Source organism: Eriocheir sinensis, chromosome 9, assembly GCF_024679095.1.
Source record: "Eriocheir sinensis breed Jianghai 21 chromosome 9, ASM2467909v1, whole genome shotgun sequence".
Lineage (NCBI taxonomy): Eukaryota > Metazoa > Arthropoda > Malacostraca > Decapoda > Varunidae > Eriocheir > Eriocheir sinensis.
The window spans coordinates 19030411-19057759 of NC_066517.1; the positions used below are offsets into that span (position 1 = coordinate 19030411).

The 27349-nt window shown below is 42.4% G+C and overlaps 2 protein-coding genes and 2 long non-coding RNA genes across 8 annotated transcripts in view; 1 reads left to right on the top strand and 3 right to left on the bottom strand.

The window, feature by feature from the left end:
- Nucleotides 1-417: 417 nt before the first annotated feature.
- LOC126996319 (splicing factor, arginine/serine-rich 19-like) lies at nucleotides 418-3416 on the bottom strand. The gene is made up of 4 exons (XM_050856694.1): nucleotides 3178-3416; nucleotides 1923-2143; nucleotides 1338-1578; nucleotides 418-959 (listed from the first exon to the last, which is right to left on the bottom strand). The coding sequence occupies exons 1-4, from the start codon at nucleotides 3349-3351 to the stop codon at nucleotides 879-881; spliced, it is 717 nt and encodes a 238-aa protein (XP_050712651.1). The 5' UTR covers nucleotides 3352-3416; the 3' UTR covers nucleotides 418-878.
- A 2940-nt stretch (nucleotides 3417-6356) lies between these two features.
- Nucleotides 6357-14235, bottom strand: LOC126996320 (uncharacterized). The gene is made up of 3 exons (XR_007751133.1): nucleotides 13873-14235; nucleotides 7283-7624; nucleotides 6357-6908 (listed from the first exon to the last, which is right to left on the bottom strand). It is a non-coding gene; the product is annotated as an uncharacterized LOC126996320 (long non-coding RNA).
- A 4823-nt stretch (nucleotides 14236-19058) lies between these two features.
- On the top strand, nucleotides 19059-20287 carry LOC126996084 (uncharacterized). Its single transcript, XR_007750919.1, has 2 exons — nucleotides 19059-19167; nucleotides 19989-20287. It is a non-coding gene; the product is annotated as an uncharacterized LOC126996084 (long non-coding RNA).
- A 5085-nt stretch (nucleotides 20288-25372) lies between these two features.
- LOC126996085 (serine proteinase stubble-like) overlaps nucleotides 25373-27349 on the bottom strand; it is a 75928-nt gene continuing 73951 nt past the window's right edge. For all 5 annotated transcript variants that reach the window (XM_050856180.1, XM_050856178.1, XM_050856179.1 and 2 more), the window contains exon 11: nucleotides 25373-26710. In XM_050856180.1, coding sequence (XP_050712137.1) covers nucleotides 26552-26710 — 159 coding nt within the window. In that variant the 3' untranslated portion in view covers nucleotides 25373-26551. The remainder of the gene's footprint in view (nucleotides 26711-27349) is intronic.

Consider the following 27349-nt stretch of genomic DNA (forward strand, 5'->3'; position numbering starts at 1 on the left):
ATCACCGTTACCAGGGTGTTCTGAAGGTGCGGGAGTCTTGAAAGTCGGTATTCTCAGACACCTCCGCCTCTCACAATTATTTCCAAAAAACCCCAAAAGGATATTGTTCGGATTCTCATGAGTGGTTTTTTTTTTTTTTCGCGTTCATGGTACAAGGGTTTCTTCTATTACCACTAGGGTCATAAAACTACCCGGGAAAGTGCCACCATAGCTCCTTCGAAGGCCTTGTCATACGTATGTGCTGGGGCGTTGAAATGTTTATGAATATGGCAACAAGTACAGGCCAGGTATTCTAAAACGTATCGACCCCTCGCCTGTTTGCTGAGCCTCTCGTAAAAGTTGCTGAGATTTTCATGGACTGTATTTTTTCTTTTCTTTTTTTACAGCAAAGGAGACAGTTCAAGGGCATAAAAAAAATAAAACAATAATGAAAAAAAAAAGCCCGCTACTCACTGCTCCTAACCTGATCCTAATGATAGTTAACCTCTGCACCATGAACGGAGAAATAACCCCACGGAAATCAGGTTGGTCTTCTATCTGGTAAAGAGTCGTAATGGGAGTTCGATACGTTTAAGAATAGACCTATCAAGACAGAACTTCAGACCCCCGTTGCCAGATTATCGTACTCAGAGCCTCGTATTTACCGGTTTCTGAGCCATAGCTATTGCCAAAAAACCAATAATTAACCATTTTAACGATAGCTATAAATGAAGGCAGTTATTCGGGTCGAGGAGGCAGTTTTTGGGGTGGGAAATTGGCAAACATTGGAGGCTGAGTACGACAATCTGGCAGTGTTGCTTCAGACTTTCCTTCGTCCTTATAAGTTCGTGACGGGAGTGTGTGTGCGTGAAAATTGACTCTTCCATAAAGGTTTCTTGTCAGTGGTGAGGCATCGTGCACCAGTGGTTGGTTTTGCTAGTGAAGTCGTGGAATTTGAAGGGCTGCACTTTGGTCACCGTCTGAAAAAGGAAAATAAGATGTTAGATTACAGGTTTGCATCATAGCCTATCGTGCTGTCTGCCTATAAACCTTTGATGCAAGAGGTATTATGTCCAGTGGTCTATTTCGCTCAGTATTCAGGAAAAGACGCTTAAAACAGACACGTAAAACAAATACTGTAGACAGGCAAAAGAAACAAAGAAGGAAAACAAGTAAAATAAACGGAAAAGAAACAGAAAAAAGCTGAAGGAAGCAGATCACCCTAGATGCGCAAGACAGACATAAAACAGACAGGTAAAAATAACAAGGTAGTAAAACAAGTAAAACAAACGGAAAAGAAACAGAAGAAAAGTGGAAGGAGCCAGATTAGCCTAACAAGCCATCAAGCCAACACGAACCTTGCGGTCAAACAACTTGGAAGCGATGGACGGCTTGAAACCCCTGACGTGCATCCCGCCGGACCTGCCCACGGCCGAGTAGGGGGGCGGGGCGAGGAAGGAGGAGGTGGAGGAGCTCTTCCGGAGGGGCAGGAAGCTGCGGGCGGCTGAGGGGGGAGGCGGGCCCATCAATCCCCCCTCTGGCAACGGGGCCTCGAGGGGAGTGAGGACGGCGTGGCCATTCTGACGCTGACGGTATTGCCTGCAGGGGGAAGGGTTTATATACGCACAAACATACAAATATATATAAGAACGGGCTGGGGCCGATCAACAGGCCACCAAGAAAGTCTATCGGCGCCATAGGCAGAAACGTAAAAAAAATAAAAAATAAAAAATAAAATAAAATAATAATAATAATAATAATAATAATAATAATAAACAAATAAAAATATCATACATCCCTCTTATAACCACAGAATCCACCATTATTTCATTCCTTCCATCCTTTCTTCCTTTCTTTTTTTCTCTTTCTTCCATCCTTCCTTCCTTCCTTCCGTTCTTCCGTTTTTCTTTCCCTCCATCCTTCCATCCTTCCCCTACACGTACCTGGTGGCCAAAGAGACGTAGGAACCAGCTCTGGACGGCCCAAAATGCCCTTTCGGCATTCCCCCGTGTATGGAGGCCACTGAGAGCTTTTTCCTGAGGGCCTCGCGTGCCTCCTGCAGCCTCCTTCGCCTCTCTCTCTTCTCCCTTTCCGCTGCGCTCAGACGAACACGCCAGAGGATGTTGATTCGTGGGGGTATTTTGGGAGGTCTCGTAAACGGACCCTGAGAGTGGGGAGACGAGGGTGTGATAAGTTGGGAGTTGCGGGGCAGAAAGGGTGTATTTCTAGAGGGGTGTAAGTCTATGAAGTGGGTGTGTTTGACGATTGACGAGTGTGTGTGTGTGTGTGTGTGTGTGTGTGTGTGTCAGATAATGATGGGAAAGAATGAGTGTGTGTGTGTGTGTGTGTGTGTGTGTGTGTGTCTTTAGAGGTGTGAGTCTGTGGTATGGGGTGAAGGGGTGTTTGAAGAGAGGATGTGCATGTGTTAGGTGATGTAATAGGAAGAAGGGTGTGTATATTGGGGTGGGTGATTATTGGTGTGGGGTGAAGACTTGTTTGGGTAAGGGTGAGGGTATTTGCTTAAGGTCAAAGGGTAGAATTTGTTTGGATAGGGTGGGAGAAGGGTTGTATGGGTTGGGGATAATTATTGAAAACTATGTTCTTGACGCTGAAAATACTTCCCACTGCGAATGTCAGGTTTAGTCCGTTATGGTGTGTGTGTGTGTGTGTATGTGTGTGTTTGGTTGTTTGTGTTGGTGTGTGTGTGTGTGGTTGTGTGTGTGTGTGTGTGTGTGTGTGTGTGTGTGTTTATGTGCGTAATTCACCCACGGCGTGATCACGAGCTCAGCTCGTCATCGCCAGCAAGTACCCTCCCGAATAGAGCAAGGCTCGTAAGTCGATCTCTGGGCACTGCTGAGACCTTCACACACCACACAGCCTATCTCTCTTGCTCAAAGGGGGACATCAACCGCTCCTTGTCAGTGGAAAAATCCCGGCCTGTGCGAGGCGCTAGCCTCCGCCTGCCAGGCTGTGAAACATGGCTTCGCAGATCTTTAACCGACTGAGCTACCGGAGCGGTGTGTGTGCTCGCGCGCGCGCGCGTGTGCGTGTGCGTGTGTTTGTGTGTGTGTGTGTGTGTGTTAAAACCTTCACTTCAAATTCACACCTCTCACATCACACACACACACACACACACACACACACACACACACACACACACACACACACACACACACACACACACACACACACACTCACCAGGGTCGTATCAGAGTTGGGGTCAAGAAGACGTTCGATATCTTCCTGACTTTCCGCCTCTTCCTCCTCCTCCTCCTCCTCCTCCTCCTCCATAATCAACCCTTCTTCCACATCTTCCTCCTCCTCCTCCTCCTCCTCCTTGGTCTGTAAAACAAAGTCAGTGTTCAGTGTCATGTCATGGGGTCAGAGGTCAAACCAAGTCAGGGGTCGGTTGCTTTCCTGTAAAATTAAACGCATCTGAAATAATAATAATAATAATAATAATAATAATAATAATAATAATAATAATAATAATAATAATAATAATAATGAGAAGAAGAAAAAGAAGAAAAGCGTTGCAGATTTCAGAATAAAAATCAGAAAATCATGAATAAAAAGTAATTACAAATCTTTCGGGACAGGTTAATTAAGTGGATTGTTGTGTGTATTTGATTAGCACAGGTGTGTAATTACAGATGCAGGTGAGAGAGAGAGAGAGAGAGAGAGAGAGAGAGAGAGAGAGAGAGAGAGAGAGAGAGAGGATATGAATCTGCAGGAATTTCTAATGTTTATGTTTATCTCTTAAAAATCATTGCATTCATTTGGGTATTTGTAGAATGAAGAAACCTAGACAGAAAGAGAGAAAATGTAGTGTAGGCAAAGAGAATGAGGAGGAGGAGGAGAAAGAGAGACAGGAGAAGGAGGAGGAGGAGGAGGAGGAAGAGGAGAAGTAAGGCGCATATTATATTCATAGTCAAGTCACCATTGCAATTAATATGTACGAGGAAGGGAGAAAAGTCGAATGCATAATATATGAAAAGAGAAGTTACCTGAATACATGAATAGGTACCACATAGAAATCCTGCAAGTTTAATATGCTCGCAGAAGAAAGGAAGAAGGCCATTAGGAAGGTGAAAGAGAAAAACAATATTAGACAAGTAAGGAAGGAAGGAAAGGGATGTAGGGGAATCATTGAGAAGAAAGAAAAGAGAGTAAAATGAAAAGGAGAGAAGGAGTGAAGGATAGAAATAACGAAGGAAAGAATGAAAGGAATAGATGCAAGAGTATGGAGGAGAAGGAAGAAGAGGGAGCGAGAGGATAAAGGAGAGGAGGAGTGAATGGCTTACGAAAGGATAGAAAGAAGGAAAGGAATCGATGGAAGAGTAAGAAGGAGAAAGAAAAAAAGGAACAAAAAGGAAAAAGGAAAGGAATGAAGGACAGGAGTAAAGGCGAAAGGAAGGAAAGGAATGGATGCAGGAGAACTGGAGAAGGATGGAGAAGTAAGAGAAAGGAGTGAGAGGAAAAAAGGAAAAAAGAGAGGAGGAAAACGCAAATTGTATGGTAGGAAATTTTTTAAGTGTGTAGAAGAAAGAAAACTAAAGATATGAAGAAAAAAAATAGTTGATGGCAGGTTAGGGAAAGGTATGGAAAAGAAAGTTATGGATACGTGAAAATTCAGACAGGTTTGAAGAGGGAAAAGAAGTATGCAAATGGATCTGAAAAAAAAAATAACATACCTTGAGGTTCAGAAAATATGAAGTTAAAGAAAAAAACTAAGCACAGAAATTTAAAACGGCAACAGGAACCGAGAGAGAGAGAGAGAGAGAGGTGAGTGGAGATCTAGGCAGGTGTGTGGGGATTTATACAGGTGTGGCCAGGTGTAGACTTGTCCCCCACCTTTGGCTTCTGGTCTCTCAGGTGTGCAGTGTCCTCGTCGCTTACCTGAAATACAACTGCGAGGGAGAACTTTGGCAGATTACAGGTGTGCTCAGGTGTGTTAAGCCTCCATGCAGGTGTGTGGGGCTAATTACTACTGCCTTAAGGATAATATTACGCTAAAGTTCACATGTTAATTAGGACTATGTGGTTGGTAATTTGCATTTTTTTTACCTGTTAGCTTTTACCTGTTCTCTCTCTCTCTCTCTCTCTCTCTCTCTCTCTCTCTCTCTCTCTTTAAATCAAGGGTATAGTACGAAGAGGAAGTGGGTTAGTGGTGAGGTACAGGTGGGGAATAGGAAAGACAGTAGGAGTGTACAGTTGTATGGTGTAGGTTCGTTAGTTGTTCTGGTGTAGTTATTGTTTATCGGGCACCTTATTTGTATACCCCCGGCGTGCTGAGGGTGTGTGTGTTTGAGTTGTTTGTGTATAGAGAGCTGAGCTAAGCTATGGCGTCACTTGTGTGAAGTGATTCTCTCTCTCTCTCTCTCTCTCTCTCTCTCTCTCTCTCTCTCTCTCTCTCTCTCTCTCTCTCTCTCTCTCTCTCTCTCTCTCTCTCTCTCTCTCTCTCTCACACACACACACACACACACACACACACACACACACACACACACACACACACACACACACACACATTCACTACATTCTTTATCCTTAACCCTCTAACTTCTTTCCTTCTCTTTCCTTCTTCTTCCTCACTAATTAATTTCCCTTTCTTCCATATTCTCTTCACCTCCTCCTTTCGACCCTCACACTTATATTTAACTACATATTCACGTATTTAACTTATTTCTCCATCATTTTTCTTTACTCTCTTTTTTTTGCCGTCATATGTATCATCTAATTCCTTTCCTTTCTTTCTTTCCTCTATTCCCTCCGTCATTTGAACCCTGAGACTCATATTTTACTTTATATTCACGCATTTAACTTATTTCTTCATCCTTCTTCTTTACTCCCTTTTTTATTGCCGTCATATGTATCATCTAATTCCTTCCCTTTCTTCCTTTCCTCTATTCCTCCATTCCTTCCGTCACTTAATCCTTAGACTCATATTTTCCTTCATATTCACACATTCTACTTCTTTTCCCATCACTTTTCTTTACTCCCCTTTTTCTCTTTCATTCGTATCATCCAATTCCTTCCCTTTCTTCCTTTCCGCTACTCCTTCATTCCTTCCGTCTCTTGAATCGTCTCCATTTTCACAAGCCTTTCATTTCCTTCCTCTGCCCCGCTCTTTCTTCATGCCTTCTTTATCCACATCAATCATTTTCCTCCACTCGTCCCTTCCTTTTGATCCCCAACCTCGCTGTGTTTTTTTTTTTTTTTGTATTGTTTCTTCTGCAACATTTTCCTTCACTATACTTTCTTATCCCCTTCTCGTGACCTTCCTTCTCTTCCTGTCATACCTTTCTTTCCTTCCTCTGTTCTTTCTTTACCATTCTCTCTCGCTGTTCCACTTTTAATTCCTTTCTATCCCTGCCTTCTTTCTTCCTCCTGTAATCATTCCCTTCTTCCTTTCCTTCCCCTCTTCCATGCTTATTTCTCCCTTCTTCATCCTTCTGCCTTCATCCTTCCTCTTACATCCATTCCTTCTTTCCTTCATTCCTCCTCTCCTTTTCTCCTTTATCTTTTTTTCGTTTTATTTTCTTCTCCATCCTTCCTGCATCCATTCCATCCTTTCTTTCCTTCCTTACTTCTCTCCTTCACTCACCCTTCCTCCCGCTCATTCCTTTACACTTTTCCATTCTTTAATCCTCCTCTCCTTTTCCTTTCACTCCCTTTTCTTCCTTATCCGACCTTCCCTTGCATCTATCCTTTCTTCTCTTCCTTTCTCTCCCTCACTCAACCTTCCTTTCTTTCTTTCTTTTCGCACCTGTACATACCTTTAATAGTCTGGGGTGGTACCTGAGCCTGCACCACGTCATCTTGTAGCCCAGGTGTTCAGCCCGTAGTTGAGCAAGTTCGTCAGCCAAGCTCGGGTCTCGCTCCTTCACCCACTCCTCCATGGATTCGAATCGCTCAATCAGTTCCTTCTGTGGAGTTGGAAACCTTTAGTGTTGGTTCAGGCGTGTGGCTTTGAATTTTTAGCACGTTTCTCTCCTTCTCTTTCTCTTTTTTAACTTTTTCTATTTTTTTGTTGTTGTTGGTTTCATTCCTATAGTCATTTTGCTATTACTATTATTATTATTATTATTATTATTATTATTACTATTATTATTATTATTCTCTCTCTCTCTCTCTCTCTCTCTCTCTCTCTCTCTCTCTCTCTCTCTCTCTCTCTCTCTCTCTCTCTCTCTCTCTCTCTCTCTCTCTCTCTCTCTCTCTCTCTCTCTCTCTTCCTTCCCCTTCCCTTCCCTTCCCTTCCCTCTCTCCCTCCCTCCTCCTCTTCCCCTCCCTCCCTCCTCACCTCTTTCCTCCGCCTCTTGACGAAAGCCGCGAGGGAACCACCGCCGTACATGTCCTGATGGCGGTGATCCTTCAGGTGCTTCTCCTCCGTCACTTCTCCCGTCAAGGCCTCAACCACGCTGCCCTGAAGATCCTTAAAGTCCTCATCCTTCACCTTAGGACCCCCACCACCTCCTCCTCCTCTGCCTCCACCTTTTTCCCCTCCGTTTTCTTTCCACGCTTCATCTCTTAGGACTTTTTCATTGTCATCGTTTTCTCCTTTTCCTCCTTCTGCTTCTTTTCCTCCTCCTTCTCCTCCTCCTCCAGGGCTATTACGGCCGTTTGCGAGTCCCTTACTGGTTACCTGCAAATGAGAGACACCTGAGTAGTTAATTGTTCTCGATCACCTGTTTATTTATTTTTTGGTGTGTGTGTTTTACCGGAATATGTTTTTTAAGGTATCGTTTTCCGTGGGTTTTTTCTTTGGTAATGTTGTTTCGTATTATTTTTTTTCTTTTATATTATTGTCTTTTTTTATCACTGTGCATTATTTTCCTTGTTGCTATTTTTATGTTATTCGGTTGTATTTTTTTGTGTTAACCTTTTTTTTTTTTTTGCAATCTTCAGCCCTTTTTTGTATTGCTTTTTTTTCTTATTATTTTTATAGACAGTGAAATGCCCTTTTTTTATAGTATCCTTTGTCCCTTGTCATTCATCTATAAAAATATTTCATCTATCTTTAATTTATCTTTTATGTATCTTTTATCTATCGTTTATCTATCATATATATCGTTTATCTATCTTTTATCGATCTTTATAGTGTATTTTATCTATCGTTTATCTACCTTTTATTTATCTTTTATCTATCTTTTATCTATCTTATCTATCTTTTATATATCGTTTATCTACCATTTATTTATCTTTTATCTATCTTATCTATCTTTTATTTATCTATATTATCTTTTATCTATCTCATCTATCTTTTAACTATCTATATTATTTTTTATCTATCTTCTATCTATCCATCTTATCTTTTATCTATCTTCTATCTATCTATATCTTTTATCTATCTTCTATCTATCCATCTTATCCCTTTTATTTATCTTTTATCTTGCCACCGCAATATCCAATTTCTTTTTACAGTATTCTTTTTTCCTCTCCACCGTCACGTCCACTTCCAATATCTCCACCACCACCACCACCACCACCATCACCGCCTCTGGGTCAACCGTCTTCATCACCACCACCACCAACAACAGCACCATCACTACCGTCACCACCGACTCCACCACCGCAATACAATACAACATGCTCTCTCCACCATTCTTAAACACCACAACATCACCTGGAAAATATACGTAAACACCACCACCACCACCACCACCATGGATCTCTTTAAGCCCCTAAAAATTACACCGAGCCTTACCACCACCACCACCACCCAAAATAAAGAGAAAACATTAACCCATTGTACCACCACCATCACTACCACAACCACCACCACCATTACCACTACGCAAAATTTTAACCGCACAGCTTTCTTGAAAATATAATGTGTGTTTAGGTGCAATTTTCATCCAATTAGGCGAAGAAGGAGAGTTACTATATCCGTAGAGAGAGAGAGAGAGAGAGAGAGAGAGAGAGAGAGAGAGAGAGAGAGAGAGAGAGAGAGAGAACGCTAGATAAAAAAAAATGAAATCAGGCAGGACATTCAAACCTCACGTAAGACTTCGCTTAGTTGTCATCCAGAAAGGAAGAATTGTTGAGCCGAAGAAGAATATCCAAAAATAACCCCAAGTATTCCGCAAAATCCAAGAAAATTGCGATGATGGAAAAATGGTGGGTGTTCAGGGAGAGAGAGAGAGAGAGAGAGAGAGAGAGAGAGAGAGAGAGAGAGAGAATTTGCTTTAATTTTCTTTGTATTTAGATTCTTTATCTCCGCCTCATCTTATTGCTATTTTCGTCGAGAGAGAGAGAGAGAGAGAGAGAGAGAGAGAGAGAGAGAGAGAGAGAGAGAGAGAGAGAGAGAGAGAGAGAGAGAGAGTGTGAGAGAGTGTGAGAGAGAGAAATTATGTACTGCGTCACACAAGATAAAAAACAACCGGGGTAAACATATAGAAAAACCTTTGAATCTCAGGTAAGAAAAAAATATATCCTCGTCCTTGGTAGCGTGAACCTCACCTGTCACGGAACCCACCTGGCCGTCACGCCTGTTCGAGAGAGAGAGAGAGAGAGAGAGAGAGAGAGAGAGAGAGAGAGAGAGAGAGAGAGAGAGAGAGAGAGAGAGAGAGAGAGAGAGAGAGAGAGAGAGAGAGAGACCGGGCAGACAAACAGACATTAAGATTCGTGGACTCGTGGAGAAACACATGGACAAACATAACACACACACACACACACACACACACACACACACACACACACACACACACACACACACACACACACACACACGCAGAGGGGGATAAAAAGCAGACTGAAATACAGAATGATAGTGAAAGCCTTGAAAAAAAGAAACGAAACAATGAAAAGACGAAGGAGTGAATTAGAAGGAAAAAAGGGAAAAGTAAAAGAAAAGGGGAAAATAGAGACGGAAAAAAAGAAGAAATTAGAGAAGAATGAAAAGGGGAATGATAAAAGAAAAGTATGAAGAGGAAGAAGAGGAGGAGGAGAAGGAAGAGGAGAAGCAGGAGAAGAAGGAGGAGGAGGAGGAGGAGAAGAGGGATTGAAAAGACGGAAAAAATTAATCAATAAAAATACGAAGAAAAGGAAGAGAAAAGAGAAGAAAGAAGAAGAAAAAAAAGAGAAAAAGAGAGAAGAAAAGAAAAAAAATGAGAAAGAATAAAAAAAATGAAGGGAAAGAGGAGGAGGAGGAGGAACATAAGGAGGAGGATTAGGGGGGAAGAAGACGAGTAAGAGGATGAGAGAGAATTTGAAGGTGAAAGAGGTGGAGGAGAGATGACAGTCGTAAAGAAAGACTTACCCAGACCCGTCAATTTGGCCCACCCGGACACACAAAAATAGACAGACAGGTAAAGAAAGGTAAGGTAAAAGCCAGGCAAAGAAATAAGGCAGGTAAAGAAAATAGACAGGTAAAAACAGGTTAAGAAAGACAGGTAAAGAAAAAGACAGGTAAAAAAACAGGTTAAGAATGACAGGTAATGAAATAGCCAGGTAAAGAAAAGGACAGGTAAAGGAAAGGACAGGTAAAGCAGGTAAAGAAAAGACAGATAAAAATAAAGACAAGAAAAGAAAAAGATAAGTAAGGAAAAGGACAGATCAATAAAAAGACAGGTACAGAAAGCATCAGGTAAAACAAAAGACAAGTAAAGAAAAAGGCCATAAAAAGACAGTTAAGAAAGACAGGTAATGAAAAAGACAGGCAAAGAAAAAACAAGTAAAGAAAAAAGTGAGAAAAAAAAGACAGCTACAAAAGACATATAAAGGAAAAGACAAAGAAAAAGACAGTTAAAGAAAAAGAAAGACAAAGAAAAAAGATCACATTCCCCGTGTTGTTCAATCTCTCCTTCCTTCCATTTCTCCTTCTTTCCTTCCTTCCCTCCTTCCTTACTTTCTCCTCTTTCTCTTCCCCGGCGTCTTATAAGCTTCCCCGTGTTGTTAAATCTCTCCTTTCCTTCCTTCCTTCCTTTCTCCTCCTCCTCTTTCCCGGCGCTTTATAACCACATCAGTTGCGGCGTCATGAGCACATTCTTCAATCAATCAATCAATCAATCGTCAGTATCGTAAAGCAGAGAGTGATGGACAGGCAAAGATAGAGAGAGATATATAAACCAGGTGTGATGCCGTCCCTTCTCTTCCAATATTCTCGTAATACAGAACGTGAGGACAGGTGTAGATAAAGACAGGTAGATAAAGTAACCAGGTGTGATCAGTCATCCCTTCTCTTCGTATATTCTCGTAAAACAGAACGTAATGAACAGGCAAAGGTATATACAGGTAGATAGTGCAGCCAGGTGTGATCAGTCATTAGTCCTCTTCGTATATTCTCGTTAAACAGAACGTAATGAACAGGCAAAGGTATATACAGGTAGAGAGTGTAGCCAGGTGTGATCAGTCATTCGTCCTGTTCCTATATTCTCGTAAAACAGAACGTAATGAACAGGCAAAGGTATATACAGGTAGAGAGTGTAGCCAGGTGTGATCAGTCATTCGTCCTCTTCCTCTATTCTCGTAAAACAGAACGTAATGAACAGGCAAAGGTATATACAGGTAGAGAGTGTAGCCAGGTGTGATCAGTCATTCGTCCTGTTCCTATATTCTCGTAAAACAGAACATGTAAAGGCAGGTAGACAGTGTAGCCAGATAGGGTTTCTTTCTCTTTCTTCCCTCGGGTTCCTGGAAAATCGTTATATTGTCATCACGTTGGTCGAGAAAGGAGACGAGGTGTGAATCAAAGGGGACGGTGTTCGGGGTTTATATTCGTTTTATTTATAGAGTCCCTCCCCCCCCCCCCCTCTCTCTCTCTCTCTCTCTCTCTCTCTCTTCTCTCTCTCTCTCTCGCTCTCTCTCTCTATCTCTCTCTCTCTCTGTCGCGAGCGCGACTGCCTGAGAGAGAGAGAGAGAGAGAGAGAGAGAGAGAGAGAGAGAGAGAGAGAAACAAAGAGAAAGAAATATTAAAAGACAGGTAGAAAAACAGACAGACAGACAGACACACTATCTTTAAGGCCCATTCGGGAGGATAAATTACCCGTATAATAATAGAACACACACACACACACACACACACACACACACACACACACACACACACACACACACACACACACACACACGTAACGGAGGTATAAAAAGATGTGTGTGTCTGTGTGTGTGTGTGTGTGTGTGTGTGTGTGTGTGTCAAGGTATACACTCATTAGGTCCTCAAGAAAGCCATAAACTTCTAATGTAAACCGAGCGTTGCCATGACAACAGCATCAGCTGATTTTTGTAAACAACACAAGATCCTTTCCTCCTTATTACCTTCCCTCTCCCCCTCTCTCCCCCCCCCTTTTCCCTCTCTCCTTGTCACTCTTTTTCCCTACCTCCGCCCCTCCCTCCCTCCCTCCTTTCATTCTCTGCACGCTCTTTGTCTGTTCTCATCTCTTCAGTTTATCGTTTTTTTTTATTATTGTCCTCCCGTCTTCTTTGTTTTCCTCCTTTCCTTCCTTTCTCTCTTTCTCTTCGTTCATTCATTTTCCTTCAGTCTTGTCCTTCCCTCTGTCCTTCTCCCGCTTCCTCTTCGTTCATTCATACATGTTAACGCCTCTCTCATGTCTTAGTCTTTTGATTGTTTTGCGCTCCCTCAGTATCTCACCCTCTTCCTCCTCTTCCTCCTCGCACACAGGCGGAGAAAGGGGAGGAACTATACGGAATCACGTGTAGATGGGCAAACTGCTTATCGTCACCCTCGTAAACAAACTGCCCGTCATTTTTTCGTTGATTTCCAATTTTTTGTCTGAATCAATTCTTTACCTTGGGCCGCACCTTTTTACATAGTTGTCTTCGTCATTCTAGGATGTGAATGCTCTTAAAATGGCCTTAACTCTGCCTATAATATGAAAATTAAGAACATGATTTTTTTTTTCGAAAGTAGAAAAAAATACTCAGGCAGTTTGTTTTCAAAGGTCACTTTATTAAAATATACGTAAGAAAAATACCAGCCGCTTTATAAACTTGTAAAATTATATGCAACAACCGTAATTAACCTTTAGATTGTGTGTCTGTTTTACATATAAGAAATTTTAGAGATATTTCCTTAAACACCTACTTTCCCCCGCTAAAAAAGAAAAACATGTCATAGAAAAAAAAAGGCTTCAGTGTCTTTAGGAACTTTTTAAGTCACGAATCAAAACTTTATTTGACTTTCTGACTATTTATTCATTTGACGGACTTTTATAGAAATACAGACAAAATACACATAATAAAGGTGAAGGGGAAAAAATGTTATGATGGAATAAGTAAGGAAACAAATTCAACTCCTAGTAGCTGCAAAACCCTAAGGGAGAAAAACAAACGTCATGTAAATCACGTACCGGCCGGAAAAAAAGGAAAAGGTTCACCGAAATGACGTACCTGCAAGATATATAGGAAAATAAAACCGCGTGGCTGAAAGAAAAAAAATAAAGGACTAAACATTCACTCAATTTACCTGAAAAATAAGTAAGGTTAAAAGAAAAAAAAGAAAAAAGTTCATTTAATTCACGTACCTGCAAACTAAAAAAAAAAAAAATTCACGTACCTCCAAAAAAGATAATCAAGAAAAGAAAACGAGAAAGAAAACAAGAGAGAAAGAGAAAGACAACAGCTCTCCATGTACTGGCAAAAATAAAAAGTAAGGAAAAAATACTTCACTTCCTTTAGGAGCAGCGAGTAGCGGGCTTTTCTTATTATTGTCTCATTTTTTTGTGCCCTTGAGCTGTTTCCTTTGTTGTAAAAAAAAATACACCTGCAAAACAAGTAAGAACGAAACCACCTCTCCCTGTACAGGCAAGAAAAAAAAAAGAGGGGAAAAATACTTCACGTCCTTTATATTCACATGCAAAATACATAATGAAAAACAAATCTACGTACTTCACCTACCTACAAATCCCATTCATTAACCTTCCCATCACTCACCTGCCTCACACCGTCGCGTCCATCGAAGAGGTTTGCAGCTTTCTTCAGCACCGAGTTAAGGTCCAAACCTCTCTGTAACGCTGTGAGGATTTTCGCCCTTTTTAACATCCTCCTTTATCTTCCCATGTGGTAAGGCACGTTCTTGACCCCCTTGTCCTCGTCTGGCACTGTTTTTTTTTCCCTTAGTGAATGCGTTTTGTCATTGTTCTTGTAAAGGTGGAAAGGTCATTCGTTTTTGGTGGATTTTCAGCTTACTCGTCTGTTCTTTGCAGCAGTGGAGTCAAAAAGAGAGAGAGAGAGAATGTGGAGGAGTGAAAAGTGAGAGAGTCAGAGAGAAAATGAGTGAGCGAAAGGTGCGCTCGTGACCAGATCTACCGTGATACTGACCTGATTCTCTCTCTCTCTCTCTCTCTCTCTCTCTCTCTCTCTCTCTCTCTCTCTCTCTCTCTCTCTCTCTCTCTCTCTCTCTCTCTCTCTCTCTCTCTCTCTCTCTCTCACACACACACACACACACACACGTGGTTATACATAAGTTATTCTTCTTTAACGAATATAGTCGAATGAATATAGTCAAAATTAACATTAAACGAAGTGAAGTCACCCCCTTACGCCCTTGACCTGTCTCCTTAGCTGTAAAAAAAAAAAAAAAAAAAAAAAATTGCACAGGCACTGAGACACAAGTGTTGAAATTAATTGCAGATCAAAATGTTGACCTCTGACATTGGCAGGTGGACATGTTTGATCATATAACAAGAGGTTAAAATACTACAAATATGATTAAAGGGATTACAAAAATTATTTAATGAGCAATTACAAAATTGATTCAGTGAGTAAAAAGTTGATCTCCAGACTTAATTAAAGAATCAGCGGGTAGAAATATTTGATTATAAAGAGACAGATTAGATCCCTTCAGACATGACCACGGCCATTACAAAACGATCAATGACGCACCGGAGCTAAAGATTAAGTAATGTGTGAATAATGAATCTAGACGTTAAGATGAGCGGAGGGAGATATTTTGTTCTTACTGCGATACACTTGTTTATACATAGACGTGACGCAGAAACTATCAATTAATATAAGTCGAGGGATGAAGTAAAGGAGGCGACACACAAATATCGTCCTTAACTTCTTTACCATTAATCAACATCAATAGCAATAATTTGAACACTTCATAAATGTTGTTGTTGTTTTCTCCGATTTAATGGTATTTCTCTCTCTCTCTCTCTCTCTCTCTCTCTCTCTCTCTCTCTCTCTCTCTCTCTCTCTCTCTCTCTCTCTCTCTCTCTCTCTCTCTCTCTCTCTCTCTCTCTCTCTCTCTCGTTACTTATAATCAGAGCCATTCATTAAGAGGACATTTTTTCTTCTTTTCTGCCGGAACCTTAAAATGAACTCCAAGGGTTTCTCAGAGGCGGCCTAATCAGAGCAGGAAGCCGATGGGAGACGCAGAAATAGGAGGAAGCTGAAATTAATCGAATGCAAATATGTTGACTAAGATCTTCCTGCATTTTACATCTGATTAGAAAAAAAGTTCCATAGTTTTGCATAAGAGGGCGTGGAGCGTCTTGACATCTAAGCACTTAACATGAACGTTCCACATTCTCAAAAGCTTTCCACTTCCACAACAAATATATCCAATGGTCACGAAGGAGATTAGTCTGGGTCTCATGCTTTTTTTCAGTTTAACTCGTCCGCTGCGATTGGCACGGATTTGGCTTTCACTGGTATCCTGGTAACATATACTCCCAGGTCTATCTCTGCCTCTGTGATAGATAGTGGAGTGTTTCCCATGTGGTACTGGTATGCTGGATATCCCCTCCCAAGGTGCATGACTTTACGTTTTTCTTCATTGAATTGTAGCAGCCACTTTTTTTTGCATTCCTGTATTGCCTGGTAATGTCTTCTTAAAAGAAATCCGCAGTCGAGGGGTTAATGGTGCAGAACCCTTGTCAAAGTATCACCAGGCGCATAAAACTACCTATAAAAATACCCACAACTCCCACGAGAGCCTTATCCAGTGAGGGTGTGCAAGCCCCGAAGTGTTTGAGACTATGGTCCTCTTGTTTTGGTGTCCAGCGAATCTGTCTGACCGAGAGTGTGGAAAGATGACAGTAAGTAAAGCACGGATGATCATGATAGTGAGATGTATTATACCACAATCAGTGAGGTAGAGGGAGAGGCTGACACTGTTGCCTGACACTCAAGTCCCGAGGAAAACACCAGTACTGTTGACTAATGCACAGCCCCGAAGGTTTAAAAGGGAAAAAGATGTTAACCTGAAGACTGGAGAGATACATAGAATACATATAAGTTACATAGTTACATACAGATAGATAGAATACATATAAGTTACATAGATACATAGAGATACATAAAATACATAAAAAATTGTAAAAAATAATAGGAAAGACAGTAAGCTCGGTGAAAATAGTTTTGGATTTGTGTAAAAAGCTGTAATTATATAATATTGATGCAGTAGCCAAACACAAGTGAGGTTCAAGTGTAAATATAATGTTTAATATTTCAAAGAAGTTTTCATTTGTTTATCAAAGTTTGTTGGGATGACTTGGCAGGATTTTTTTTATTTTCTGATTAGTCGCTAGCATGGGATGCGATACGAGATGCAAAACACGAGCTAAGAAAACAATTATGGAAGCGATCGTCTGATTAAACAAACAAGAACAACACTGCTCGCCCAGGCCAAGGGTTCCGGTTTGTCCTGTGATTGTTACACCGTCGCCCCCTCATTACCTCCCCCCTTTGTTACTATCCAAGGGGGAGGGGGTTAAGGGCCTGGGTGTGGGCTGGGGACTACGGGACTGCACTGGGGCTCGTCGATTAGGGGGGAGAGGTAGGGGAGGCAGTCAGTCTAGGAGCGTGATAAAAAAATACAGATAAATGTCACAATATAATATTCTAATGAGACATACTGAACACGTTAGGCAACTCGGCATACAAACAAGGAGGGCGTATAAAAAAAATATCCGAGTTGACGTATAAGGAAAAATTATAAATATGACGATAACGAAGGTGGATTTAGGGGTGGGTGGGATGGCGGGGTAATTACCATCTGCACCCAGGCCCACCCACCCACTCCACCCCCCACACAGCTTTCAGGCACGGGGGTCTCACTCTCTCAACCCCAAGCCCCAACAAGATCCGCATTAATATGTGAATTTGTTGAAGAAATGAGACCAGCAGACATCACTCCTTGCAGAACGGAACGAGAAATAAAGGCACAAAACTGAATTTTCCGAGGTGGGTGGGTGAGTGGGTTGGTGGGAGGTGTGGAAGGGCGGGGGGGGGGAGGGGGAGGGATTTCGGTGGGTGGGTGGGTATTGGTTGGGAGGGAAGGAAGAGAGAAGAGGCATGGAGGTTTGCAGAGGGGGTAGGTCTTTAATAAACTCAAACTGATCGGTCGTAGGTCCAACTTTTCAAAGCCTTCTAAAATATTCCCCATCTCAAGAGACACAGGAATTTAGAAGTGGAGAAGAAAAAGTAGAGAATGAAACTGATGGAAGAAAATGGAAGCAGCGAAGGAGTAAAAAAAGTGGAGCAGAAGGGGAAGGAGGAGGAAGAGAAGGAGGCGGAGGAGGCGGCGGAGGGAAATACATAGGAGGGACAGATACAAAGTCGTCTTCCTGCACCTTCTGTTAACCTTTCCCATGAACACAAACCTAAAAAAAAAAAAAAAATAAATAAAAAAAATAGTGACTCGAGAGGAAATCTATAAAAAAAAATCTGAATTTTCTTGAAAGTTTACGGGCAGTTTCTCCTTACCTACAATTTATATTTAATAGTTACGCTACTTTAAACTTTCCTCCACATGCCAGCAGTTAAAGAAATGTATTTGCTTTTCAGAAAATTATAACGAAACAAGACAGACCGGGAGAGAGAGAGAGAGAGAGAGAGAGAGAGAGAGAGAGAGAGAGAGAGAGAGAGAGGTGAGGGTGGGGGAGCGGAAGTGATTCATACTTGTGGAGAGGATACCGAGGATACTATACGACAATAAGAATAATTACTACTACTGCTGGTACTTACTAATGCTCCTATTACTACTACTATTACTACTACTACTACTACTACTATACACTACACCCTTGTTACAGTGCAGAGAGCGGCAAACGCCATGCATTGGTTTTCTTCCTGTTCGTTTCCCTAAACTCTTGAGGTAACGAGTTTGCAGGAAGGGAAAGGCTGCGACACAAGCGGTGACCACAACGTTTACCGCGTGTGGCGTGAGTACTTCATCAGCCCGTCATCGTCAGCCATGTTGCCAGGAACTTGGACATATCGTACATGAATTTATAAAGCAAACCAATCACGGGGAAGCATTGCAAGGCGACATTGCTGCGTGTAAAGCCCCGGTGTTAATTAAGGAAACAGTGCAGGGACGAGCAGACACTAGGGGGCCCATGGCGGCAGAGTTCCCGCCTTCCACATCATCTTTCATTCACATCTCAGACTTTTACACAAACTGCGACAACGGCTTTCACAGAGTTTATGAAATATTATAATATTTCGGCAAACGTTTCCAACGCCTCCAAAAGTTCTTAACCCGAACTTTGAGGCGATCGGGAATGTTTCTTGCGCGGGGTCCGAAGAGGAGGAGGCTGCCGGCCCTGGCCCAGCCGAGGAGCAGGCCGGCGACACCTTCGCGGAAGGGGCCTCCTCCACTGCCCCCTCGTCCCGGGACATTGCGTTACTTAGACGCCCGTGAACAATGCGCCCGAAAACGATACGCCCGTAAGCGATGCGAAACACGTAAGCGATGCGAAACACGTAAACGATGCAAAACACGTAAGCGATGCGAAACACGTAAGCGATGCGAAACACGTAAACGATGCAAAACACGTAAGCGATGCGAAACACGTAAGCGATGCGAAACACGTAAACGATGCGAAACACGTAAGCGATGCGAAACACGTAAGCGATGCGAGACACGTAAGCGATACGAAACACGTAAACAATGCGCCCGTAAACGAGATGAAACTCGTAACGTAGAGGACTCGGCCAAAAAAACACAAGACTCAGCACACAAAACACAAGACTCAGCACACAAAACACAAGACTCAGCACACAAAACACAAGACTCAGCACACAAAACACAAGACTCAGCACACAAAACACAAGACTCAGCACACAAAACACAAGACTCAGCACACAAAACCCAAAACGAGGTGGGTGGGTGAGTGGGTTGGTGGGGGGTGTGGAAAGAGGGGGGGGGGATAGGAAGGGATTTCGGTGGGTGGGTGGTATTGGTTGGGAGGGAAGGAGGAGAGAAGGGGCATGGAGGTTTGCAGTGGGGGTAGGTCTTTAATAACTACCCTCCCGCTCACCTCCCTCCCTCCCCTCCTACCAGTAATAGCTACCTCCCTACCTACCAGCCTGCCTACCAACCTCCCTCCCTCCCTGCCTCACTCCCACCATGCCTGCCTGCCATCCTACCCGCCCACTTGCGAACCTGCAACACACCTCCCTCAAAACACACTGACTGGCACACACAAAACACAAGACTGAGTCCACTAAAAACACACTGACTGCCACACACAAAACACAAGACTGAGTCCACTAAAAACACACTGACTGGCACACACAAAAACAAAAGACTGAGTCCCTCAAAACACACTGACTGGCACACACAAAACACAAGACTGAGTCCCTCAAAACACACTGACTGGCACACACAAAACACAAGACTGAGTCCCTCAAAACACAGTGACTGGCACACACAAAACACAAGACTGAGTCCCTCAAAACACACTGACTGGCACACACAAAACACAAGACTGAGTCCCTCAAAACACACTGACTGGCACACACAAAACACAAGACTGAGTCCCTCAAAACACAGTGACTGGCACACACAAAACACAAGACTGAGTCCACTAAAAACACAGTGACTGGCACACACAAAACACAAGACTGAGTCCACTAAAAACACACTGACTGGCACACACAAAACACAAAACTCAGTCACCTCAAATGACCCAAAACGAGGTGGGTGGGTGAGTGGGTTGGTGGGGGGTGTGGAAGGAGAGGGGACGAGGGGGGGGGGATTTCGGTGGGTGGGTGGGTATTGGTTGGGAGGCAAGGAGGAGAGAAGGGGCACGGAGGTTTGCAGTGGGGGTAGGTCTTTAATAACTACCATCCCGCTCACCTCCCTCCCTCCCCTCCTACCAGTAATAGCTACCTCCCTACCTACCAGCCTGCCTACCAACCTCCCTCCCTCCCTGCCTCACTCCCACCACGCCTGCCTGCCATCCTACCCGCCCACTTGCGAACCTGCAACACACCTCCCTCAAAACACACTGACTGGCACACACAAGACTGAGTCCACTAAAAACACACTGACTGGCACACACAAAACACAAGACTGAGTCCACTAAAAACACACTGACTGGCACACACAAAACACAAGACTGAGTCCACTAAAAACACACTGACTGGCACACACAAAACACAAGACTGAGTCCACTAAAAACACACTGACTGCCACACACAAAACACAAGACTGAGTCCACTAAAAACACACTGACTGCCACACACAAAACACAAGACTGAGTCCACTAAAAACACACTGACTGCCACACACAAAACACAAGACTGAGTCCATTAAAACACACTGACTGGCACACACAAAACACAAGACTGAGTCCCTCAAAACACACTGACTGCCACACAAAAACAAAAGACTGAGTCCATTAAAAGCACACTGACTGGCACACACAAAACACAATGGGCATGTTTCTATCGCGGGGTCCGAAGAGGAGGAGGCTGCTGGCCCTGGCCCAGTCGAGGAGCAGGCCGGCGACACCTTCGCGGAAGGGGCCTCCTCCACTGCCCCCTCGTCCCGAGACATTGCGTTAGTTAGGCGCCCGTGAACATTGCGCCCGAAAACACGACGAAACACGTAAACGATGCGAAACACGTAAGCGATGCGAAACACGTAAGCGATGCGAAACACGTAAGCGATGCGAAACACGTAAACGATGCGAAACACGTAAGCGATGCGAATCACGTAAACGATGCGAAACACGTAAACGATGCGAAACACGTAAACGATGCGAAACACGTAATCGATGCGAATCACGTAAACGATGCGAAACACATAAACGGTGCGAATCACGTAAGCGATGCGAATCACGTAAGCGATGCGAAACACGTAAACGATGCGAAACACGTAAGCGATGCGAAACACGTAAGGTAAACACGTGAACAATGCGAAACACGTAAGCGATGCGAAACACATAAGCGATGCGAAACACGTAAGCGATGCGAAACACATAAGCGATGCGAAACACGTGAACAATGCGAAACACGTAAGCGATGCGAAACACGTGAACAATGCGAAACACGTAAACGATGCGAAACACGTAAGCGATGCGAAACACGTAAGCGATGCGAAACACATAAGCGATGCGAAACACGTAAGCGATGCGAAACACATAAGCGATGCGAAACACGTGAACAATGCGAAACACGTAAGCGATGCGAAACACGTGAACAATGCGAAACACGTAAGCGATGCGAAACACGTAAACAATGCGAAACACGTAAGCGATGCGAAACACGTAAATAATGCGAAACACGTAAGCGATGCGAAACACGTAAACAATGCGAAACACGTAAGCGATGCGAAACACGTGAACAATGCGAAACACGTAAGCGATGCGAAACACGTAAGCGATGCGAAACACGTGAACAATGCGAAACACGTAAGCGATGCGAAACACGTAAGCGATGCGAAACACGTAAGCGATGCGAAACACGTAAGCGATGCGAAACACGTAAACAATGCGAAACACGTAAGCGATGCGAAACACGTAAGCGATGCGAAACACGTAAGCGATGCGAAACACGTAAACAATGCGAAACACGTAAGCGATGCGAAACACGTAAACAATGCGAAACACGTAAGCGATGCGAAACACGTAAACAATGCGAAACACGTAAACAATGCGAAACACGTAAGCGATGCGAAACACGTGAACAATGCGAAACACGTAAGCGATGCGAAACACGTAAGCGATGCGAAACACGTGAACAATGCGAAACACGTAAGCGATGCGAAACACATAAGCGATGCGAAACACGTGAACAATGCGAAACACATAAGCGATGCGAAACACATAAGCGATGCGAAACACGTGACCAATGCGAAACACGTAAGCGATGCGAAACACGTAAGCGATGCGAAACACATAAGCGATGCGAAACACGTAAGCGATGCGAAACACGTAAGCGATGCGAAACACGTAAGCGATGCGAAACACATAAGCGATGCGAAACACATAAGCGATGCGAAACACATAAGCGATGCGAAACACGTAAGCGATGCGAAACACGCAAGCGATGCGAAACACGTAAGCGATGCGAAACACGCAAGCGATGCGAAACACGCAAGCGATGCGAAACACATAAGCGATGCGAAACACATAAGCGATGCGAAACACGTAAGCGATGCGAAACACGTAAGCGATGCGAAACACGTAAGCGATGCGAAACACATAAGCGATGCGAAACACATAAGCGATGCGAAACACGTAAGCGATGCGAAACACGCAAGCGATGCGAAACACATAAGCGATGCGAAACACGTAAGCGATGCGAAACACGCAAGCGATGCGAAACACATAAGCGATGCGAAACACGTAAGCGATGCGAAACACGTAAGCGATGCGAAACACGTAAGCGATGCGAAACATGCAAGCGATGCGAAACACGCAAGCGATGCGAAACACATAAGCGATGCGAAATGCGGCCGTCCTACCTATCTCCCGTGGGCTGTATGAGCTGAAGTGCATATTAAAGGCGGAGTTTTCATCTTGTGTATCACTTCTCCTGACTACACTGTGTAAGGGGAGCAAAGCACCTGGCTCGGAGGAAAACTGTTAGCCCGGAACAGCCTTGGGCCCCTGTAGTCTCGTTCCTTCACAGGGAGCAATGACCACTTTTTATAGCGGCTTCTATTTAGAACATTGATCAGCTCTAGATTACTGGCCCGGATCTGAATCTGATCTGGATTCTCTCTGGGAAACTAGAACGCCTGGAGGCAGAGCGACAGATCAAAACAAAGCGTGCACACACACACACACACACACACAATGCGTATACCTATGGAATATTAAAAGACGCAATAAATAGTAAAATTGTAAAACTAATGCCACGTATATAATTTAAAAACCCAAGTCAAAGCAAAGGGTCTTGGTGTGGCCTGTATATCTCCTACAATTCTGTTTGCAATACGGTACTTCTATTTTAGATCTTTACCGCCTGCAAAACCATTTCTGCAACATGATCTTATTACATGCTCCTCACTCATTATGGGAGGCGCTCTTGGGTTGTATCCACGAAATAAAGTCGGAGGAGATGCTGAGTGTAACCGCGTGAGAGCTGGACTGCGGGAGTCTTCTGCTACAACCCACCTCGGGCTGTGGATCAGGTAAATCAGGATCAGGATACCCCAGATCACGGGAATCAAGATCTCGGTGGTAAATAGAACACGGGTCATTTGTTTTGTTTTTTTAACTTTCTTTTATAGCCCAAGTCATTTTGTTCTTTTATAGCCCATTTATAGCCAAGTCATTTTGTTCTTTTATAGCCCAAGTCATTTTGTTTAGCGTTAAGGTAAACTAGTGAAGAATAGTTTGGGGTGGATTTATGCAGCATGCAGAGCTCCGTTCAGTTTTTCTTCCATTATTATTATTATTATTATCGTTATTATTATTACTATCAATAGCAGTTGTAGTAAGTAGTACTACGACGCTCTCCGCAGTAGCCACGGTGCTATTTAAAAACAGCGACTGGTCTTCATCTTCACTGCTTTCACTGTCCATTCCTGCATGTATAGTGAAAGCAGTGAAAATGAAGGTGACTGGTGGTGGTGGGGTGAGTGTTGTGTCAAGTGCAGGGACAGGTGAGTGGCTGCATTTCCCAGATGATGATTCAGGCCCTCCTCCAGTGCCATTCACAGGTGCCAGTGGCTTCAGAGCTATTGACTGATGTTGATTTATTGATTGTGCATCTGCTTTGGGCAAGCCTCATACATTGATTTACAGGGAGTCACTAAGGACAGGAAAGATGAAACACACATAGAGTATGGTATGGACGAAATACAGCATCTGTGACAACTCAGCTTCAGCATTTTTTGCTGTTCTCTTGGTTAATTTTCTCGATTTGGTGCATAAATGTTCCAGCCTATTACAAAAGTTTCATTCTGCACTAGTTTCATATTCTGCTGCATTGAAATAACGTAACAGAAGGAGCTTTCCCATGCTTTGGCCATGGCTTTGGGCACCAGTGCGCACGAGATGCGGGCGTGACGTCATCGTTCCCTGTAACGTCATAACAATGTCGTCGGAGCGAAATCTCCTCTCTCTCTTAATTAAGGATCCATGAGGCGTCGCGCCATGACTGCCTCTGACGATGACGTACAAGCACTAACATGATCGCCGCTCATGTCCCGTACAAAGTTTTCTTTGATGCATAACATACTGTATCTGTTTTTTTAACTTCATTCTAACTTCACTATTTTATCATTCTCTCTCTCTCTCTCTCTCTCTCTCTCTCTCTCTCTCTCTCTCTCTCTCTCTCTCTCTCTCTCTCTCTCTCTCTCTCTCTCTCTCTCTCTCTCTCTCTCTCTCTCTCTCTCTCTCTCTCTCTCTCTCTCTCTCTTTGTCTTTTCAATGTAGCCAAGATCAATATTGTTTGATTATAATAATAGTAACTAACAATAATAACAATAATAATAATAATAATAATAATTTATCATTATTATCATCTCCTCGATTCAAATTTGCACGTGGTTGCTTCGCTGGGGCCTGAGATGTCAGTGCTTGGGCTTTCCCACGGTCGATGTCTCGCTATTACCAGTTGATGTGTTTTGTCTTGATATGTTGGACAGTTTGTATAACGTTTCACACTGTTCCCGTCATGACTTTCCTATATTAGTAATATTTCGTTTTCGCTCCAACGCCGGAGAATTCCTCCCCTTCCTCCCCTCCTCCCCTTCCCCTGCACTATCCCATATCCTCCCTTCCTTTCCTCCCTGGCTACTCCCTATACTGTCCAAACCCCTTATGCAAGAGTTAACCAGCATCTCCATTCTTTCATCCCCTTCACTGGTAAACTCTGGAACAGTCTTCCTTCGTCTGTATTTCCTCATATATATATATATATATATATATATATATATATATATATATATATATATATATATATATATATATATATATATATATATATATATATATATATATATATATATATATATATATAAAAAATCCATGCAAGAGCGAAAAACAATATTCATAGTGATTAGTGACCCAAAAATAAATGCTAATATCGAAAATTGGAAATCAAAAAGTAATATTTACAGAAAAAACAAAGAGATCAAAAGTAGGAATCAGTAAAAGAAAAAACGTAAAAACTAAAACTAAAATAAAATAAAATAGCCGGCGACAGAGGAGCTTCGAATGCAGGCGAGTCAAACACATCGTTCATCTTTCCTCCCGTTTATTGTGATGAGAATGAACAAAATGATAAGAGAAAAATAAGCGATGACAAGAATGACGCAACACAAACAAACAAACAAAAAATCTCAAACACGCACAATCGCACCCGTAGCTACACACAAACACACCCACAAACATGAACGAATGTTTAAACTATCACATCCTGTTCAAACAGTTTTCATTTTTTTTCTTCTTATATGCTTTTAAACCGAGAGAACACACACCCACCCACCCACACACACACACACACACATAAAACAAAAACATAAACGAGACCTGTAGTATCATAATGCCTATGTCATAAGGGGACGAATGCTCCCATCCCTGGAAACAAAAGAGGATCGCCTTGCATAAAATAAGAGGAATAACAAGTGAGCATCGCGTTCCTTCCTCATAAGACATAATATTTTTTTCAATACTTTGAGAATATTTAATTGTTTCCCAGTAAAGTGAGAATATATCATTTTATACAATTTTTGGGGGAACCGTAAGATTAAATAAATTGGTTTTTATCCATTTATATAAAGTTAATTATCTATTTATGTATATGTAATTTTCTATTTAGTAATATAGAAACAAGAACTATTTTACCAGGAATTAGATTTTTTATGCTTTTCAAAATGTATCAAAATCTCCTAATGAATGTCAGTCACGCACGCACGCGGTCGCAATATGATTATCACCAATTAAATGGGGTAATAAATAAGATGAGAATAACATTATTAACAACAATAACAGAAAACAACAACAGCTACTACCTAACATAACAGGATTCATCTTCTTGGCTATTAAACAGTATAAGAGAGAGAGAGAGAGAGAGAGAGAGAGAGAGAGAGAGAGAGAGAGAGAGAGATATTAGGCAGAAACAAAGAAGTGAGCCTACATAGAAAAATAAATACTGGACTAAATAAATACATAAATAAGGAAACCAAGAAAAAAAAATCAAACCAAAAACAAAACAAAAAAAAGGAAGAAAACATCACAAAATCACAAAATCACAAAATCACAATCGCAACTTAAAAACATAATAACACTAAAAAAAAATAATAATAATAAACGAAAAAAGCAAACAGTAATAATAATAATAATAGTCATTGCTGTAATACTATCGACCCATCAGAGAAGGAGCAGCAGTCGTAATAATCAGGAATATGAACCGATCTCTAAAACACCACAATCTTATCGACCCATTCTCTGAACTCTGATATTCTGGTGTAGACGCCGGGCTGGTTGGGGAGAGCACAGCCGATGCCCCACGAGATGACGCCAGCCAGTCTCCAGCGACCCCTCCTCTGAATCACCAAGGGACCACCGGAATCACCCTGTTGGAAAGAGAGAAATATGAGTACAAGTCTTTTTGTGTGGTTTTGGTTCCTCGTCTGCGTTCATCATGGGGGTAGAACATATGGGAGATGAGGAGGGAAGGGGAGAGAGAGGCGAGGAATGGGAGAAGTGATAGAAAGGTGAATGGATGGGTTAACTGGCGTATGCTATTTGTTTGTTTGTTTGTTATTGCGTGTGAGTTAAGGGGTCTCTGATGTTTTAGCCTCTCTCTCTCTCTCTCTCTCTCTCTCTCTCTCTCTCTTCTACCTTCATAGCGTTGAGCAATGCATATACAAGGACGTTAAATACTACTGCATCATAAGCATTCACAAAAAAAATAATATTCAAGATTGTATTCATCTCTCTTTAAATGTTCATCCTTTCGATTATTCTAACTTATCTAATTTCGTTTATACAAGTCCTATGACAGTTCCTTTGTTGATGGGTGGAAAAAATAAAGTTTGTGACAGCTAGACCAAAAAAGAGAGCAAGTTTAATTTTTACACACCAAGGAAGAAAGGGTAAAACGTAAGGTGAATCACTATCTATCTATATATCCTACTATCTATCTATATATATATATCTCTGTATCACATTCTCATTCTAACCCTTTTTTTTTGTACACAGCCTCTCTTTTT

Bases quoted from the DNA above. Each gene is read 5' to 3' on its own strand.
- LOC126996319 (XM_050856694.1), bottom strand. From the start codon at position 3,351: ATGACACTGAACACTGACTTTGTTTTACAGACCAAGGAGGAGGAGGAG. The intron at 2,144-3,177 runs GTGAGTGTGTGT...CCCCACTCTCAG, and splicing joins CCAACTCTGATACGACCCTG to GGTCCGTTTACGAGACCTCC. The intron at 1,579-1,922 runs GTACGTGTAGGG...TTCCCCCTGCAG, and splicing joins TACGTCTCTTTGGCCACCAG to GCAATACCGTCAGCGTCAGA.